At 41.5% G+C, this 20,322-nt stretch overlaps 1 protein-coding gene across 2 annotated transcripts; it reads right to left on the bottom strand.

The window, feature by feature from the left end:
- Positions 1 to 688: 688 nt before the first annotated feature.
- Positions 689 to 20,142, bottom strand: LOC137123456 (synaptogyrin-1-like). Of its 2 annotated transcripts, none has more exons than XM_067497183.1 (4): positions 19,648 to 20,125; positions 6,602 to 6,839; positions 5,120 to 5,265; positions 689 to 2,734 (listed from the first exon to the last, which is right to left on the bottom strand). In XM_067497183.1, the coding sequence occupies exons 1-4, from the start codon at positions 19,747 to 19,749 to the stop codon at positions 2,519 to 2,521; spliced, it is 702 nt and encodes a 233-aa protein (XP_067353284.1). In that variant the 5' UTR covers positions 19,750 to 20,125; the 3' UTR covers positions 689 to 2,518. The 2 variants fall into 2 exon arrangements, with proteins under 2 accessions (XP_067353284.1, XP_067353285.1); XM_067497184.1 differs by lacking the exon at positions 689 to 2,734 and adding an exon at positions 2,741 to 4,937 and having other exon boundaries at positions 19,648 to 20,142.
- Between the last annotated feature and the right edge of the window lie 180 nt (positions 20,143 to 20,322).

The raw sequence follows: 20,322 nt of genomic DNA, 5'->3' as shown, positions 1-20,322 counted from the left end.
GACCTTGGTGCCGGCCCCGAGCTCGGATAAAAAAAAAAAAAAAGGGGGAGGGTGACGGGAGGGTAAAAACACATGCAGAATCAACGTGCGGAACATGTTCCCCTGTGGCGACCCCTGAAGGGACAAGCCGAAAGACGGTGACCTGGTGAATCGGTGGTAGAGCATTGAATTGGGATGTAGAAGGCCGTACAACCCAATGCTCTAACACGGAGCCACCAGGCCCCTGTCTAATTAAGACCCATGAAGGGACAACCCGAAAGCCGTTCATCCTATATATATATATATATAATTTTTCCTTAGAATTTAGGAAAATCTAAATTCGGACAATAACTCACTACTGAGCACCTTCATCTTCATGAACTAAGTTAGTGAGTAAAACACAGTTTGTTGTTATTAAACTAAATCATAAGCTCAGCCTTCAAAATCTGCACTTATTGGGCTGCACTTAAGTGTCTTACATTTGTCACATTCTGCGCCTCACTGCCAAACTCGAAATCACTACAGCACTTAAAATATTTATGAGCTTTCATCCACACAACCTGTAACTTTCGAAATGTGTGGAACACTTGAAAAAAAAAAACACACCTTGCTCGCATGACAGCTGAACACATTCAATAGATAAGGACATTATAATGTCGAAACAACAGGGACAATGCCATTACAATGAAAAGACAAAAAAAAATCCATATCGTTGTCGCGTTTTTGAATCTTTATTGGATAAAATCAAACACATTTATGCACAGTCTTTTAGTTTTTGACTCGTTTAACAGAATTCACGGAGGAACATCACACATTTCTATGACTACATGGTTGTACAGTATAAAGTGTATATATATTTATGTATATGTACTTTAATAATTGGTCACATTTTTTTTTTGTTGCTGTGTTTTTACACTTAGTATTATTATCCCAAAATAAAAACATCTCCTTACCCTGAACGCAACATAAAGGATGAGGCATGGATGACCTCACCACATACAGTATCTTATCACAACAATACTAAAGACCATAGATCTTTCTTGTCTTTTTTATAGAGAACTAGCATAATGCCCTAAAATAAAGCATAATCTGTTTTCCAACACTCTAATATACTGATTTATGGATTTAAATATATTTATACAGATAGATATACTTTATTCATTTAGAAAACGAAGGAATGTATGTTTGTATATGCTCGTGATGTTCGTGGTTGATTTATCTGTAGATTTGTTGAAATAAAGTGAGAAAACAAAAGTAGTACATTGCCTGTAGGTCTTCTGATATATATTTATGTGTTATTTTGGATGCTCTATAATGGTGTCAAATACTTGGTTTAATTTAGTTTTCTTAGTTTGCCTTAGGACAAAAACAAGCTGAAATTTGATTAGCTTCACTTTTGCCCTAAAGATGCTAAAAGAGAACTGCGATCCTGTGCATGTCCCGTGTTTGTTGGATTTTGCTTGGCAGTCAGCACTAAGGCAACACTTGTGGAAAGAAAAACGGGAACATCAATTACACGTTGTCCCACATACACACACAGGTACACCCACCCACACACACACACACACACACACACAAAATTGCAGTTACCAGTTACGCCACTGTTACTTGCTTGTCCATGCTTATATTCTGTAATGCACCTCTAAGGAGTTTCGTCAGAAGAAATTCACGTTGTATCTCTTCAGAATCAATATTCCCTGAACCTGTGCTTGTGCATGTGTGCGTAGCCGTTGTGTGTGAGTTTGAGTGTTTAATCTAAAGCCGACTGCAGTCATTTTGCTGACTGACAGCAGAGCTCAGGAGAGGAAGGCAAAGTAGTCACAAGCACTGATCTGCTACTTGGTGACCATTTCTGCAAACCACCGACCCTTAACTCGCCCTTAACACCTGCGATCGAACCCAGGGTCTGTCTGCGTCCCACAACGCTTTCCCACGGATTTCCTGAAGCCACTGATGTTTTTATCTGCAGATTTGCACATGATTGACCTCTTGTCCTTCCTGCAGCTGATACCTATGTCTCCCAAGATCCCGAAAGTTGCCCAGGTTTTCTGATCTAGTGACAAACTAATGTTTCCTACACAAACAGATGTAAGGAACTTTCTATCTTTCTCCTGATCACCAGAGGTCACACTGGCTATAAAGCATCAGCTAAATGCAAAATCGGTTGGATGTGCAAAGTAAAACAATCATTGTTGGGTTACTTATCCAAAATAAAACAGGACATGATTGTGATCTGCTGTAATCTATGCTAACTCTTAGTAACCATAAATATTCTTAATTTTGAGAATATGTGTATCTTTTGCTGTTTATGTATATTATTTTGTAATGCATTTGTTTAAGCTTTGGGGTAAAACCTGAGCTTTTGTGTCTTACACTAGATCAAAACAACCCATTGGTACATGGTAAAGTTACCCTGAAGTGGCCAGAATCCGGTTGCTTTGGAGCCAGGAGACTTTTAGTATCACAGAAACAATAAAACATGCTAAATTAGAAACTTTGGGCAACTTCATCCTGAATATCCCCACTGTAATGCAACATCTCAGTAGTCCTGACGCTGGTAGCCTCCTGTGCCGTCAAAGGTCCCATCGCTGTTGGCCTGCATCCCTCCAGGTCCTGGGCTCTCCAGGTCGTCCCCACCGAAGGAGGCGTAAGGAGCCCCGGCTGCATCCTGGCTGGGGTCCGTGTATTCCTGGGAGAAAAGGGCTGAGTCGGCCCCCAGCTTGTACCTTTGGAACGCCAGGAAGGACTGGCTCGCCTTTCACAGATGAACAGAGACGGGAGGGGGGTGAGAAGGCAGAAAGTGCACAGATGGTGATTGAATGGCGAGGAGCCAGATGAAGCAGAGATGAGGTAGCATTAGTGCAAATGTTCAGGGAGAAGAGAGAGAACAAAGGGAGAGAAGGAAACATTGATTAGTTGGCTGGAAAGCTTATGAAGCTTATTAGATAGCTGTAGAGAGTTATTTAGTCAGTCAATGCAGGTATGTAGTAAAGGCAGCAGTGGAAAAAAAAGCCTATTTAGTGGTTGTTCAGCTCTCACCTGAACACCAATCCAGTCCACACAGGGACAAGCACAGTGCAATTAAACTGAGACTGTGCATTATTAACCAGCTGAAAACCGCACTGTGAAGCACCACCAAGCTCACTTTAACCAATAATTAGAGATGTTTGAAGACAACAGTGGGCAGAAGCCAGGGACACCACCGCGCTTGCTCTGTGTCCACACTCTGCACGCTGTGCAAACACAGCCTGAGACGCAGACAGAGAGAGAGACAAAACCACAGGGAGAGCGGAGTTGATTTTAGCTCCAGGTTCAGGGAAGTTGTGAGGTTTTATTTACTGCTGTGTCTGGGATGTTCAGATGTTGCAGACAGACTGTCTCTGCTTGAACAGTTCTGAAATAATCTTTTAATCCTTGTCAGAGAGAAACACATTTTGCAGACTTTGCCCCGAATATTATTATTATTGTTATTATTTTTACAGTAGTGGAACATTTTAGTTTAATACTCATCATAAACCATGTTTATGGCTCATTAACATGCCGTTTTAAGCCATAAAAACATAATGAATATGCAATAACAATTTGATAATGCTGCCTAATCTGGGGAGTCAATCTTCAAACGCTAAAAAAAGTCGACTAATCTAAAAACTCAGTTTCACGCAACTTGCAGAAAAAGGAAAAGTATTGCTGCCCATACATTGCTGCAAGAAACTAAAAAGAGAAAAAGTTGCTAAATGAAAGTGATCCCCACCCGCCCCCCCGCCCCCTCCCCCGGTTTGGACTCTCCGTTTATCTGTAATATCCTTTGCCCTGTTTTTGAGCGGTAAATTCCAGCAGCTCTCAGAAAGTGGTACTAAATCAATTCCTAGGTAATTGCATGGGGAGGGAGGGGTTGCTCATAGGGCTGCAGTCTCTGATTGGTCAAGCAGCCCCTGCTCGTGATTGATTCCACACATTTCCATAGCAACCACACCAGCGACCACATTCAAGTCCATCATTCACTGCTCCGTCAAAGTAGACATGTAAGTACAACAAGAAAAGAACCGGTAGAAAGAAACGGTGGGCGACATATTTCTCCATTCCACTATGAAGCAATGCAGGGAGAAAAGAAGAAAAGACAGAACAAGATTACAGGAATATTGAAAATCAGCTGGTGTAGAAATGATTGATTTTCTCTACAACAACACAAAAGTCCTATGACACACTGGATGCTTCTGATATTTGTCTAACTGTGCTCCTGGAGTCCATACTAATTAAGGAAGAGCGACTACACTGCTAAGGCTCAAAAATTGAGATGTTAACTTGTTCGACCCTCGAGTCTTTTCATTTCAGGAAGCCGTCGCTCAACATAAAAAAAGAAATATTATACTCTTTGGTTTTTATGTATAGTAAACAAATCAAATACAATGTGCTATTTCTTCTAGGTCTCAGTAGGGCACCTATTTTCAGGCTCGGTGTTTTGCGGTGCTTCTGGGATTTGCGCTAAGCTAAAAAGCTGCAAAATGCTACTTCACAAATACCGTGGTGACATGAAGTGACGCTAAATCCAAGCCACAAAGCAAACAGGTTTAAGCTTATGTTAGGAAATGTCAACCCATTCTCTCAAGGTGAGGGTCAGGAAAATTACGATGAAGTTTTGAAGGTTACCATTCTAATGTGCTTGGGTCGGGAAATAAATTATGTAACTGTTTATTAACACGGTGCAACATTTAGCTGGCGACCATGAAGATACAGTGTTTCATCTGTCACTTCTAGGGGCTCTTGAAGTTGCCCCCTAAAACAAGTGCGGCAGCTGGGAAGGAGTGTGTGGAACTAGCTGCAGAGGGTTCAGGCAGCAGGGGGAGAAGACAGCAGAGTCAGACAAAAGCTTGATGAGCATGAGGGGGGAACAACTTGGTGTATTCCTCTTCAAATGACACACTCTTTAACTTCTCAAAAGAGAAGAGAGCCTGGATGCCCTGTTGGAAAACGTTCACAAAGGTATGAGATCCCGAACCCACGCGCTAACCGAAAATAAGGTGAACATACAGTCATGGCAAAGGCAGAAAGAAGAAGGGACTTTAAGTGCACGGCCCCTTTTTGGGTCCTTCAAAGCACCGTGACAAACCTCATATTAGCAGTGAGCTGTGGAGGGTCTTACCCAGGTGAAGATGGAGAAGAAGGAGAAGGTGATGGCTGCCCGGGCAGCGTCCGCTCCCTCCCTCAGCGGGTTGTCCTCAAGCTTGGTCACCTGCCACTGGTTGGCCAAGAAACAGAATCCCACAAACCACATGAAGGACCAAAATGCTAGAAAGAAGAGGAGCACGGTTAAAAACAATCATTTAAATGTAACATGACGCCAAATGTTGGGTCTGTTGTCTCTTCCTTCTTTGAACTTTCAACTCTAACTTTAAACAATCTGGCATGAATCATCTGTAACGCCGTTCACATCATTGTTGTCAAAAATATTGTGGAAATGTCCTTAAAAGCACTGCCCAGCGTTTAGCCTGATTGATTCACTTTTGTGTCTCCTGACTTTGTTGCATCCTTGACACATAAGATGGAAGCGCTAAGTAGGCTACTGTAGCGCTCAGGTGGCAGGCGTGTGCTCTGAGGCTTCAAACAAGTGCCTAGAAACCCACATTTCTAACAACAGAATTGTGTTTGTTCCGTCTGACAGTGTAACATCCAAAGTCGAAAAAAAAAAAAGAGAAAGAAAAGACAAACGACAAAGCTTAATGCATCAAGCAAAAATAACAGAGTAGATAGTTTTTGCGCTCGATCTTGTTCCGCATGTGTAAAGATAGAACTGATAACTGCAATTTATAGCATACAGCCGAGTGTGTGCGTAACTGCAACATACAGTGAGAATGTGCTTTACATGGCATTTACACAGCTTCCTGTGTGACGTGTGTGACAGTGCAGTGCTTCCCAAAGGCAGCGAAATGTGTAAAAAGTGGATAAAAGTTTAATATGTAACGTCTGTATATTCCATTGGATGTAACCAGGTTGATTGTGCTTCTCCTTTATTCCCCTTTACAGCAGATAGTGATTACTGGCAGTTTCTTCATCAGCCCACGTTACCACCACCCACCGATGCTCAGGTCGTGTCGGCGGTGGCAGAGCCTACTTTACCTGCAGCTGTTGTGATCTCACTGCCAAATGGTGGTTTATTCTAAAATGTGGTTTAGTGATCTTCCCATCAGTGTCGTGTAATATCTCAGATATGACCAGTTATTGCATGCCGTGCTTAAGAGGCAGAAAAGTCCATGTTTCAGTTTTATGTGAGCATCGTCTTACTTAACCTGTCATCACTCTTAGGTAGTTAAATTACTGTTATTCATCTGCACTCTGCAAAGCGCTGCGCGGTATAGAATGTCAGTCAAAGTTGAGGAGCTGAAGTTTACTTTGATTTAAATTGGTTTCTGCTGCTTGAATTATGAGATCATCTTTTGAACCTCTAATCTCCAATCATCTCCCAGTGGCATTCACAGCAGTAATGGGTGTTATAGAAAGCTGGAGAGCTGTATTGGTGGGAACTGTCCTCTCTGGCTGCCATTTAGCAATGATTCAGATTCAGAAAAGCAGATGTTGTGTAGGATGTTGTGAGGGATTTTCAGTATCGGTAGTAAAGTTTGTTTACCTGACACTCCGATATCAGCCAGCACTGCCTTCTTGCGATCTTTGACGCTGCTGATCTGGGGGAAATAGACGTCCAGACCAATGAATGCCATGCAGCAGAGGAAGGCCGTTGAGCCCATGAACACACCATAATTACAGGCGTTCTGGTTGCGATTGAAGATGCAGTACTCCTCCACCTCACTGGGACGGTTGATGTAGCCCTCGTTGGCAATACAGCCGAAGATGACAATGGAGAAGAGCTGCAGAGAAAAGTCACGTGAGATGAGGTCAGAAGGACTGAATTAAAAAACAGCAACATTAATGAACAGATGCATTTTAAAGATATTTGTCTTACTGCTCAGGGTCCTTGCCTTTCATTTTTTTAGCCACACATACCACAGGTGCCATCATACGTCACTGTCCTACAGGTAACAATTGGATGACTTGGATTGTTTTGCTTGACAGCAAAAGATAATAAACACCAGTATATGAAAAGGAAAATGCTAATGCAACACCTTATAAACACAATGTGTGACAATATGTTTTATCTTTGGCGGCAGTAATATGATCTCTGTGAAAAGTAGCCCCTCATAATTTCCAGTCTCTACACTTACATCATAAAAAGGTGTATTTTCATCTGATCAGCAGTATTCAACCAAAAACAATGAATTTATGGTGATATAAAAACAAATCTTTGCTTGATAAGCAATCAGACAAAAAAAAAAAAAAAAACGCAATACTATCAAAAGAGCTCCCAGTTAATTTTGTCATTCAACTGTGCAATAATAATTTCAGCCCTGCCATAAAAAGACTTCATAAAGTCATAAAGAGAATTGCTCCTATTAAAAATCATAATTTATGCTACTGTAGAGGGGGTTTAAAAATGTTGAGTGTTATTGATCTTCTTCATATGTTCAAAAGATCAGATCTGTCTGCCATTAATAGAACTTCTTTTTTTTTTTACTCACTACCAGATTCCCTTGCTCAGGTTCCTATTCGTCCCCATTCTGCACTTGCAGGTGTCGTGGTATAAAATTTGAGAAAAGCCTTTTACAGCCCCAAAGAAAACCACCCGCTGTAAGTCAGATGGTATATTTAGACTGGCCGGGTAATTTATGAATAAGAAAATGCTGCAGCATGACGCTCTCAGCCCATAATGTCACGACAACCCCGCAGGGGAGTTTCATGAATAATCCTTCATTCCTTTTTTAAGCAATTTTGCTCAGTGCGCCTCTGGGTTTTCTTTGAAAATATAGAAATCGACAGATGAAAAATGTGCGCTTTCCGCTATTCTACAATTTAGTGTAACAGCTCCAGTTATTGAACACACATATTTGAAAATTGCACATCAGACATTGTGAAAACAGGCCCTATAACTGCGGTACAATAGTTTTGATAGTACTGTTAACAAATACTGTACCATGTGATTTTGTTCAGCTTTTTCACACTGGGTATTTCCACCATATTTTTTTAGAATCATTTTCTAAACAGCAGGTTTTTACAATTATAAATCAACTAAGAAATAAATTATATACTATTATGGATTACACACCTATCATTACATAAAGTACCCGCTGCTGTTTTTGTTCGCCTCCAAGTTTCTGGGTAAAATGAGTTTTTCCTTATTTTTATTCATTATTATAGCATGAGAATTGAAACTGGAGCACACCCACGACACAGTGCTGTGCATCCACGTCACGAGAGATGTTGATAGCACCTTCTCACATTTCGATCATTTATGGCGCATATCTCTAAACAAACCTTTGAAAAATGTTGCATACGGTAGCAGAGGGATAAACTGTAACCATCTAATTTTATACTATTTTACACTTTTGCATTTTTAAAGGTTTTGATAAAAGAAAAACAATATATTTGACAAAACACACAATTATTCTGCACCTAACATAAAATCAGTGTGTTTATCTACACTAGGTCTTGTGAAAGCTTAGAAAAATGTATTATTTCAAATAACATAAGTATTGTGTATTGTGTTTTTGCTAGAATTTGCTCTTGTGTTTCATTCAACAGGTGGATTACAGTCCTTTTGTAACTCGTGGCCTTGTGAAATCCTTTTTTAAGCATTCCTTTCAATGGATTCCATGTTTCTGTTGTGCTTGGGATATGACGCAGATAATAACGCACAGATTTTATCCTTGCAGCTAAGATCCGTCTCAGGTGGCGGGGAAACAACAACAGTGAGGAAATGGAGTCAGTGGAAGGTAGGAGGTTATCACGATGGCCTCCGGTTCCTCACTCTCCTCCCGTTTTCTCCTTTCGCGTCTGTCCTTTCCCATTGTTTTCCTCTCGTCTGCTGTCTACCTTTGCCTGGAGGTGACACAAAGGGGCTACAAAATGGAGTCAGTAACAGGAGCATGTTACTAAGATACCATCTAATTCCTCTCTCCTTGTCTCCCCTCTCCTCACTGAAACCCCCTTTTCAGGGCCATAAATATGAGACCACACACACACACACTGCAGTGCTATGTAAGCAGCCTACATTGTACACTGGTGATAACAGCAGATAAATCAGACAAGTCCAACTGACAAACCTCCAGGGAGCTAGTCCTCGATACAACTGAGGCTGAATGTGTTTATATTTGTCTGCAGTCTGTGCATGGATTTTGCTGCGGTGAGTGATGGATTCTGAATGTGTGTGTGTGTGTGTGTTAGATTGAGAGAGACAGAGAGTTAAAGTGAACCTTGGGTTTACCCAGCGGTTTGTGTGATAAACGACAGCAGCACAAAAGGAACACACACAACAGACTGCACTTCCACTGACAGCCCTCATCATGAAGGCCAACGACCAGGCAGGGAGGAGACTGAGATGTCAGTCAGGATTTCAGCAGAGCTTTTCTCCTACACTCCTTGTGTCTTTACTTACTTTTAAGCCGTTCTATTCGTTTCACCTGTCTGGTCAGTGCTTGAGACGCCACATTTTCACTGCTGACACCAAGTTCTCAAGATCTCAACCGAAGCAGAATATAAATCGGGGTTAGAAATCTACTTGACACTGACTGTCATTTCAACAGTGAGGTTCTATACACTCTTTTTCACAATGTAAAAGCTAAATACTTTCAAAAAGTGTTCACTTAAATACTGTCTGTAGGTAAATTGAATAAAGTTTAAATAACCACAGCGTATTTTATTAGGATGACTTCAGTCATTTATATATTAATCATATTATTAACGATGTCCAAACACTGAACCCAACAATAATTTGCCTCTACTCATGTTTAGTGTCTGTCAGTCTGCAACATGGATTATGGTTCATCAGCGCCGTAGACCTCCATTGTTTCCCAAAACAAATTCAAAACTGACTTTTGAAGCTTGTCATTGATTTACACAACCGAAATCTGTGTTAAAACATCGAGGCTTTGGAAAAATGTGGAAAATCCTCACAGAAAAACCATTGGATCCAGGGAACTTCAAGCTGTACGGTGGCAGCAATAACCACTCCAATGCCCTGCTGCCCCATCCGCTTTATCAAAAGCGATTTTAAAATGTACACATATTCACATCCTCTTCAGTGTCTCGAAACTTTCACCCAGCCCCACGTGTAGGTCAAAGTTATGACTTACACACTGTATGTGCTAATCATCAGCAAGGCAGCAATCACTGTAAACAAGTTATATTAGCATTTCGTTCATAGCACAGTTCTGATAAATAACAGAAAGCAGTCAAACACAAGTACAGTAACTTCATATAACTATGCAGTTATCTGAGGGAAAACAGTAGCCTTCTATATCAAGTCTTGAAGCATTTGCAGTATCACAACAGCCTTTGCAAACACACTGGCTTAAAACCCTATAACCAAGGGTTTCAGTGTATTATGGCATATGTGCTTACATTGACATTCAGCAGACGCTTTTATCCATAGCGATTGACAAGTGAGGTACAAGGCAGCAAAAATCAGTCAAGGAGAAAACCTCAAAGTGAAGTCCCATCAGAAAAGTGCTTACATGTCATGAGATGCGAGTGCAATAAAGAGCAGAAAGTGATTTGTGGGTTTTTTTTGTTTTTTTTTTAGATAGAATAAATTTAACTGCATACGAAGGTTTATATGTCATATGTTAATATTCAATCATTTTGTGAGGTTGTAAAAACATCCCTTGTTCTCAGTTTGATGACAAATCGAGCAGCACTCTTTAGCCTTCTACTGTCTTTGGAAAAAGTAACGCAAGCTGGGCTTTGGGGTCTGTGTCTTCATGGGAAGCGTGCACGCACAACCTTTCAGTTTCCTGTGGCCTCCCTCTTTCCTGCTATGCGCCTCTGCACTACTCTCTATGAAATCAAGTTCGTGCCAAGGACTGTAGTAATACCTCAACCCCCTCTTTGTGTACCTGCGACCTTTTTTCATTAAGGGGAGAGATGATAAAAAGATGCAGGGATTGCAGGGGGATGGAGCGGAGAAAAGTGTTGGGGCAGAAGGGGCATGGAGGCAGTGCTATTTATAGCCCGGCTGCATCATCGCTCCCTCCCTTCGCCTGGTCTTCTCCCATCTCGCCTCGTTATGTTCCTGCCTCTTGCCCATAAGCGTTCTTGGGAACAATAAGTGTGTACGACCAGCACACTAACCACATACAGCTCAAACACACGCACAGTTTGACCACTGCTTCACGTGCACGGCTTACTTTAAGGAACAGGTCAAAAAGCACAAAGTCACAGATGTCAAAGATGGTCTGTGTATAAATAGTACTTGCTTATTCTCATTCATCTTTAAAATACATTTTCCTGTTCAGCTTCTATACCATGCAGGTTTGTGGCTCCCGAGTATCAAGCTGTAGATGAATTGTAAATACGTATCCTTACACTGGTCGAAATAATAAATATGTGCATCATAAATGTAAATAAATCACCTTCAAATATCATATTAAAGAGTACCTTCACTCATTTTCAACTTGCTTGTTATGGCTTTAGTTTTGGGTGTAAATGCACATTGATTTAAAACTGACTTCCCTGTATTAAAATAGTTCCAAATGAAGAACTTCTCCAGATGACGTCATCTGGAGGAGTTTTCAGATGATGTCGTCTGGAGGACCTTTGGAAAAGAAGGCTGGGCAACCTCCATAGTGTGAGCCACAAGATGGCACAATTTGAACTGAGGGTTGCTCCAAATATTGTCATCTGGAGGCATTTGGAGATATCTGGACATATTTTACTAAAGGGAAGTCAGAGGGAAGTTTATGTATCAAATTCAAATATCAGTGAAGGCATCTGTACTGACCAAGGTTATATAAACGTGATGGTGATGCATCCAGTCAAGATTTTCTACAGGGTTTATTACAAATTTCTCATAAAATGGACACATTTGAACTGTTTCTCCATGCACGGATCCCCGAGCTGCTCTCATTGCAAACCTTAAACGGAAAACAAGTCTTCAAAACCAGCGACGAATCCTTAGTCATCCAAACGGAGTCAAATACTGTTCAGTCTCGAGACTAATTGGTTCCCAGAGAAAGTACACAATCTCCCACTTATTTACTGTTTACTATTGTCACAGTCCCATTTATGGCCTGATTGTTCAAGAAATTACAAGCTGTCAATCCTCCATTGGCAGAACTCAGAGTTTAGTTAGGTTTGTATGTCTCTGTTGAATGAACTGAGCTGAATGAGTGGAGCTTGCCCAAAGCCAAGAGAGGGAATGCGGTGCAGTGGAACGGGAAAACCTTCATCATCAGCAAGAACCAGAACACACAGAAGCAAACCAAGCTTCGTGGGCGGCTGTAGCTCAGTTGGTAAACGGCAACCGCAGGGTCAATGGTTCAACTCCCGGTCCCTCTTTCCTCCATGTGTCGAGTATCCTTGGGCAAGACACTGTACCCCAAAATGCTCCTGGTGCATCTATTCCTGAGGTTAAACATATGAAATGCTATGTCTGGACAACTTTTTTCAAGTAACAAGGCTGTTTGGCATCGTGATGATCATTACTATTAGGCCACAGCTACAGTTTTTATGTACAGTCTTACATACTGCTGCATGGCTTTACCTGACACTTTTCCTATTTTATATGGCAGAACAAAATGTGTGTTTACAGCACACATTTGAGATACTAATCAGTCTTTTTTTTAAGTCTTACGTGTCTGTTTCCATAAATCAATCTATTTGCTGTAGAGCTGGAACCCACTTTGAACAAGTGGATGGATGCATGGATTACTTTGCTGGGTTTGAAAACCCACATGATCTTCAGGGTCACACTTATTTGCCGTCACATGACAGGGGGTAGATTCAATTACGGAGTTTTTTTTCTCTGGGCTGCTCTGAGCTGGACATGCAATGGCTGGAGCGTGGGTGTCCTTCACATGCACATCAACTGCATCTCATAATGCTTTAACAGAAAACAAAAATACTGAATTTAACACAAAATGGTCCAGAAATGAAATGTGGATTATTCCTGAACTCGCTGCACCTTCACATTCTTTAGTTGCTGCTTAGGAGGATGTGCATGTGATATGGTTTTCAGTAATGCTCTCGGTCACACCCCGGTGTGTGTGTGTGTTTGTAGGAAGGCTCCCTTCCCTCCCCCTCTGATCGGTAGACAGATCAAAAGGCTTCTGGTGGTGATAAAAGCAGCCACTATGAAGAACACCATGTGAGTTTCTGATCTTGTGACCATCAGAGATTTACATAAATTCCACACACACACACATACACTAAATGCTGATTTAGTGTATGTGTGTGTGTGTGGTTTGTACATGTTTGTGAAACTGTGTGCAGACGTGCGTGAATGTATGTGTTTCCTGCTGAACTTACTACAAATTAAATTAAATTTCTAACTAACACAACTAACACACATACTGCAAACTGGGCTAATAGGTAGACCTAAAGTCACAGTGGATGAGAGGTTAAGGTGTAGACCTTTCTGCACAGGTTCAAATCCAGTTTGTGATGGTGTTTGATTTGGTGGCTCAGTAGACATGACATCGGGCTGGGTGGCAGAAGTTTCTCAGGTAAACGTCCAGCCCAGGCAACAGGTGCGTACTTGAGCAGGACACCCATGGCCAGCTCCCTGGGTGCCCTCTGTGGCCGCCCACTGCTGCCCCACCCCAGGGGGGATGGGTTAAATTCATCAATGACAGTAAAAGAGCTGCTGCTTCTTCTAAATCATATAACTTCAGTCTGGCTTATTGCGAATGATTTACAGCTGCTGGTTTGTTCCCTGAAAGGGCCTTTTGTGTCCATTGCAAAGACCAGACAATTGAGCCTGGCCTCACGTCACCCGACTATTCACACACTGTATCTCATACAAATCCTGTATTACAAATAGCCATGCACACACACACACACACAGGGGGACACGGCAGACCATGGCCTAGCACTGTATTATGTCCAAGCTTTTGTGACTGTGTCCTTCATCAGAGTATGTTAATCAAATAGTTAATAAGGGTAAATTTTTTTACTCTTCAACTTTATGAAACAAATAAGACAGTCATTCAGTGATGCTGTGAGTCAGAAATGTGCCTATTCTGATTCCAACTGAGAGCTTACTGAATATTTAGTCGTTCTACAGAAAGCACGGATTAAAGAAGTATCTGACTAATTGAAATAATAGTCGTATAGCATAATCACACAGACTTACATGAGTAGAGCAATGGAGTCAAGAGAAAGAGACCTGAGTTTTTTACCAATATGCATATGCTCCATCATATGCATCACGCTGCCCTTGGAAAGCTGCTTTATTCACATTCATATTGACTCCACCTAAAGATTAGCAACAGCCAGAGGCCATTTCCACAGGAAACTCAGTGATGGTATCTCACTGAACTTAACAGAGTCACACCCACTGGTACCACGGCACAGTCCAACGTAACACTGAAAAGCCTGAACTCACACATTAACAGAAGCATTATGTCACATTCATGACTGCTACAAAAAAGACACAGAGAATGACTGCAGTGAGTCATCAGTGAAAAATGTATGTATATTACAGTGACCAGTTAACTGCACCGTTGACTATTACGGGATTCCTGCTGAAGGACGTTATGTAGTGTCCATGTATGTGAGGGTGTGGGTGTGGGCTTATTGTCTGCTGCAGTGCATTGGCCTAAACTGGGGATACCTGATTGCCACAGTCGCCATGGCAGCATCTGCTCATGTAATGACAGCGAATGCAAAGAGTGAGAGATAGAGAGAGTGATGGCAAGAGGAGACCTTGTCAAAGTACAATTCAAGGAGAACTACTGCAGTACCAAGGTTACACAATAAGATGGACGTGGTGCCAGTTAGTGAGAACGCGATCAGACCGGGAACATAAAGTGATATCATTGTAAGGAAACAGATGCTTGCTCAGTCTTGAAAGTGGAGCATAATAGAATCAAGTGAGAGTAGAAATGCAATCTGGACCGGAGCTTATTCGGTCACTTCTGCATGTGGTTTTAACTAGTTCGACAGGCCACACTAAAGCGAAGCTATGCTGCATGCAATACAAGGAAGAGGTCTCACTCTTGCCACACGAGTTGTGGAGAAGATCATTTGTGGTGAGAACATGATTGGACCCGAATTCGACCCAGCATTTTTCTGACCCATTGCCTTGTGCTTACTTTCTTGCTTCCACTCCAGGCATTTGGCTTTTGGGATTGGGTTTGCTTGATTTGTTTCTCCCTAAATTAAGAAAAAGCATCAACTTATTCACTGATTCAGACCATGCAACCAAGTTTTTTTTTCACAAATTACTGCACATACTTTTGACATCACAGCTAATCAACAAGCTGATCTCTGTACATTTTTGTACTGTGAAAATCTGCTGGCAAATTTTTAAAACATGCTTGAGTCATGTAATCATACCCTCTTTTAACTCCGTGATTTCAGCGTTCTTTTACTCTTACTCTTCATGAGTGTAACCAGTCAGGACAAACAACTGCCTCACTCTCTGATCATAAATGCAGTGCATGCTGTTTGCTCCCATTTTTCTGCCTGCGGCTTGCACACTGAGGCTCATTCTCACTACTGGTAAATTTGTATTGAATACAATCCTCTAGCTAACATCCATGTTTTTGTTTTTTTTTAGGTTTCTTTAATAAATCTTTAATGAATCTTGTTGCTTTACAGAGAGATAGAGGCAATGGCAACTATGGAAATGAAGGTCTGCCAGTTTCCAAGCTTCTCACACACACTGACCATCACCTGTTTTCTGATGCACCTTGCTGCTCCTTAATCCACTGCACCCACCAGCCTGTGCTGCCAGCATTAGAGCCTGTTGTATTTCCCACCCAGCAACGCAGACGTCCACTTTAGAGGCAATGGTTAGCTGCACTAGGTCTTATATCAGATTATACTGTACGCTCGCAATCAGTTGCAAATATAGATGAACAACACACAGACGTACTCGAGCCAAAAGAAAACCAGAGTTAAGGCAGTTACTGCAAAGAGCAACACATTCTATCTCCGTTACAGTGTGTTGGCAAATTGTGAATGGCTGAGGGAGGTACTCACATTTTCCAGCCAAATGCCAAAATGTATTAGCAATTCTGTTTGATTGATAGTTGGCTGCTGTGGCTGATATGCAACAGCTTTTTTGTAAACATACAGATAAGCTTTAGTTAATGCATCTTCTCAACCTACTGAAAGCACATAAAGGTGGTTATGAAATGCAAGCACGCAACCCGCATCTCAAAATGGCTTTTCAATTGTGTCTGAATTCTAACATGTTGGCACTAAGAAACTATGATTGTGCGTGTCTGTGTGTTTGTGTGTGTGTGTTCCTGGTTTACATGGAGATGACAGAATGTGCTGCAGTGCAGTCTGTGTGTTTGTGTTGCTAATATCGTGCAGTCACTCACTAATTGCAACATCTCCTGACCTCTGAAATGCTAATCATCGTCACAGCCAAATTTAAAATATTAACCCTCTTAACTTGTGTAAGTGTCTGTATAGCACACAGTGAATTAGCCTGTAAATCATAGTTTGTTGTGAAGCTTCTTTGAAATGTTGCTTGTGTTACAGACGGTGTTAAAAGGCAACATTCTAACAGAAGGAAGAGAAGCTACTACTATGACTATACTATAGATTGTCACAGACTACAAGCACAGTCGATGAGGAAGTGATCAAGTATTTGCCGTAACCTTCTTAACCTTTTAAAGAAATCTACATGCACAACGTGCACCACAAATATCAGTTTCTATTTCCTGTTAGTTCACACTTAAATGGTGAACTCTGATCTGCAAATTCACTCAGCGGGCAGGAAGAAAAACATTGCTTTGGGCTTTTCAACTTCTAAAAATTACGGATTCTTCTTTAGCAGAGTCAGCCACGCAGCAGAACTAACGAGCACATTTATGTCCATAATGATTTGATGGATGTTTTAAGTTGCCCGGGCGAGAACCCTCATCCTTGAACAGCAGCAGCAGCAGAACTTATGCTCAAAGGGAAAAAAAAAAAAACCTAGGATCCAAGCTTCAAAATGCTCTTTTAAATGCTGATCAAACAGAGAACAAAAGGCAAATTGATGTCACATAATCTCCGCAGATCAGGTTGACCCTGCTTAATTTAATTCAATAAATGACATATTTTCTTAGATGTATGAAATTATCACAGACAAGGTGCTCTACCTCCATCTGTCACCTCTCTCCTCCATTTTTAATGCAGCATCACTACTAACGTACTCCCTGAGGCTGAATCACACGCAAACACACAGACTCATTATCACCTCCACACACAGCCCTTGTATGAAGAAGCGGGAGATAAAAAAGAGAGAGAGAAAGGGGAGGGCCGAAAGAACCCCTAACCATTCACAAACTCTCGCTCTTCCTTGCCAAGTATTACACGTGAATCTCTCCATTCTTGCCTGTCTCACCATTTACACACAAGCACACACACACACACACAAACTTGACATCCCCCATCACCAAATGCTTAAAGTGCCGTTAGTTTCCTCCCACGGAGTCCACAGCAGATTTGAGTATTAGCACCATCACACTAAACATCACAACTTAGGCTGTGGCTGTTACTATGGAGACATGCTGTTGCTCTGGTGACACCTAGACAGCCGGGGCATCCTTTGAGGAGCCCATAGAGTCACTGCACCTTCACAGACATGGATTGATTGCTAAATATTGTCGTCGCCGCACACACAGGCCTACGTTTTGTTTGAAATTCACCGAGCTCATTTAAGACACACAAAATGACAGCAAAGACATACAAATGGCCAATAAAACATTTTTGAGAATCATAAATAGATAAAAAAAAAAAAAAAGACAAATACATTGCAAGATCACCTAAAAAAGAAACAAGTGTACAATAGCAGGGCCTCTGAGGTCATTTTGTAACTCTTTCAATCTGGGGGTCAGTGTGTGGATTCAGATATTATTCACTTAATTATAAAAACTAAATAGATTTAAGTGCTTTTCATAGTGATCATTAAAACTAAATCCACTAATCACAAAAGAATTCAAAACATCTAAGCTTCAAAAACGGCACAATTGTTTCTTTATGGTGAATGGAATATTTTTGTGAATTGAATATTTCTGACATGGGTTGTTGGCTTAATGAAATACACAAATTGAAGATGTCACCTTGGCGTCTGCATGGCGTAACATGAATTTGTGATGGTCATTTTCCCTTTTCGGATATTTTAGTGACTAAAAACATTCATAGGGTTGCAACATGGCCATTGCATAGCACTTTACGTTGACATTTTATCAGCTTCATATGATATTGATATCAACTCAAAATTGTATCTCAAGTACACTAGTACTGTACCAACTACTATGTTTATACTACCTCAGAGATGTGGCCATCGTCTTTACAAGACACACAGTAGGTATCAAAATAAAAAGATCCATCACTCAACCTTAATACGGAGTGGAATGTAACGTCTGGTTCTTACACGACTAAGGAGTCGGTCACGGTTCATTATATGGCCACATGACTCACGACAGCTACAGAGCTAAAAGGTTAACACTCACATACTCCCAACCTATTTTCACGCCTCTCTCATGTGGTCTGGATTTAAATGTTACAGTTCATGTTTATTATGTCACGCATATTGTTTTAGTTCCAACATCATAGCCATAATTGAGTATGTCATACTTACTGGTAAACATTAATTATTTTCTCCCCAAAAAATGTAATGTGTCAACGGGTTTTTGTGTTTATCAGCAGTCTTTAAATAAACGGTGGTAACTTGCTGCGCACATTATTTTAATTAGTCCTTGTAACGTCACGTTTTCAACAACTGCACGCAAGACCTTACGTTTACTGGGTAAAGCTAGGACAAGCAGATACAGACACTGTGGTGCCAATGCAAAGAACTGTGCATCTTTCTGCTGTGAAGTAAAGGTTGCATAGAAAATCTTGTGTTGCAGGGGTTGCAGGATTAGTACGAAGACAAGAATATTGTCTTCCGTGGAAAGGGGCTAACTTTAGTAGCTTTACACAGTCCTTACAGAGAAGTGTAAAGGCAAGGAGGGTGGACTAGTGGAATCGGGAAGAGGAAATGCAACCTGTGGCAAGTGCATTTTTAATATGACAGAAAAGATTTATTATCATGGTTATTTCAAGTTATTTACAACTAGTGAATATTACAGGTGAAAGTCATGTTGAAGCAATGCTGCACCCTTACACTCACATTGATGGGTTAAGTGAGAGCCCTTCTATTAATACTGTATATCAGCCAGAAATAGGGCACAGATACAGATACGGTTAGAAGAAATGGTAAAGCTAGAGAAATTCTGCCAGATACATTTGTGAATAATTCATATATACTGACAGTGAATTATTAGGGCCCTATTGGTTGGGACCTTTTCCGGGGCCCATAGCCTGTAACAGCCTGAATAAAAAGTCAGTAAGCAGAAGAAACACAAGAGTGTTTTAAATCATATACTGGTACATGATGTGCTAACTGATGCAATACAACAATAAAATAAATATTTTTTAAATAATTATAACACCGTAGTCTGCCTCTCTGGGCCTTTTATAGATAAACAAACACAACGAAGGCCATTCAAACCGCAGCTGTACCTACTGCACGAGTGAGGTTATGTAAAAGTGGCCTATGTAGCGACGAAAACATAACAGTTGGACCAGCAAACTTCATTTCTTTCGGGCTCCTTTTGTACTGGAGAAGGGACGTACCCAAGACACTATGCGGAGAATGGTCTGAGGCTGCTGGAAGAAGGTGACGGGGTCGAAGGCTCCTCCGGCTTTCCCGGCTCCGTATGCCTGCATCCCCTCCATGGTCCTCCTCCTCTCTGCACAGCCTCCTATCTGGTCCTCCTCTCCTCCCCGCTGCTGCTTCAAAGGCGCAGGGTGTGTGGAGCGGCGGGCAACCGACACGAAAATTCACCAAAGTCTGCTCGAGGCACTACACTACCGCTACTATCACCGCCGCTTTTTTAACTTAACCTCTAATTTGCCTGTCCTCTCTCGGAAGCTGTGGACCTGTGTTGTGATGATGCTCTTTCTCTCTCTCTCTAGCCCCCTATCTCTCTCTTCCTCCCCTCACGCGGCGCGGGAGCCGACGGTGAACAAGTGAATGCGCATCCGTGGGCACGCCTCGGACTGGGCGCGCTCCACGGCTACATCACCCCACGGTTAAAAGCACAGAGTGTATTGTTTACGGCGGGTGCGCGCTTGTGCTCGTGGGTCAAACGACATAATTCAGATGCCCCAGTATGCTCAAGAAGCATTAATTAAAAAGGGCAGAAGCTCGCTTTGTGTTTAAAATCCGCGCTAAACATTACATTTGGTTTGACAGCCAAACAGTTTGATGCAGAATAAAAAAAAGTCCACGACACGTTAGCCTTTTAG

The sequence above is a fragment of the Channa argus genome, chromosome 3 (genome assembly GCF_033026475.1).
Source record: "Channa argus isolate prfri chromosome 3, Channa argus male v1.0, whole genome shotgun sequence".
Taxonomy (NCBI): domain Eukaryota; kingdom Metazoa; phylum Chordata; class Actinopteri; order Anabantiformes; family Channidae; genus Channa; species Channa argus.
Note: the sequence above shows the minus strand (reverse complement) of the source record. Positions and strands in the feature narration are given on the sequence as shown.

Excerpts from the sequence above, each read along its gene's own strand:
- LOC137123456 (XM_067497183.1), bottom strand. The coding sequence starts at position 19,749 with ATGGAGGGGATGCAGGCATACGGAGCCGGGAAAGCCGGAGGAGCCTTC. Across the intron at positions 6,840-19,647 it reads TTCTCCGCATAGTGTCTTGG|CTCTTCTCCATTGTCATCTT; the intron begins GTACGTCCCTTC and ends TTTTCTCTGCAG. Across the intron at positions 5,266-6,601 it reads GGCTGATATCGGAGTGTCAG|CATTTTGGTCCTTCATGTGG; the intron begins GTAAACAAACTT and ends TCTTCTTTCTAG.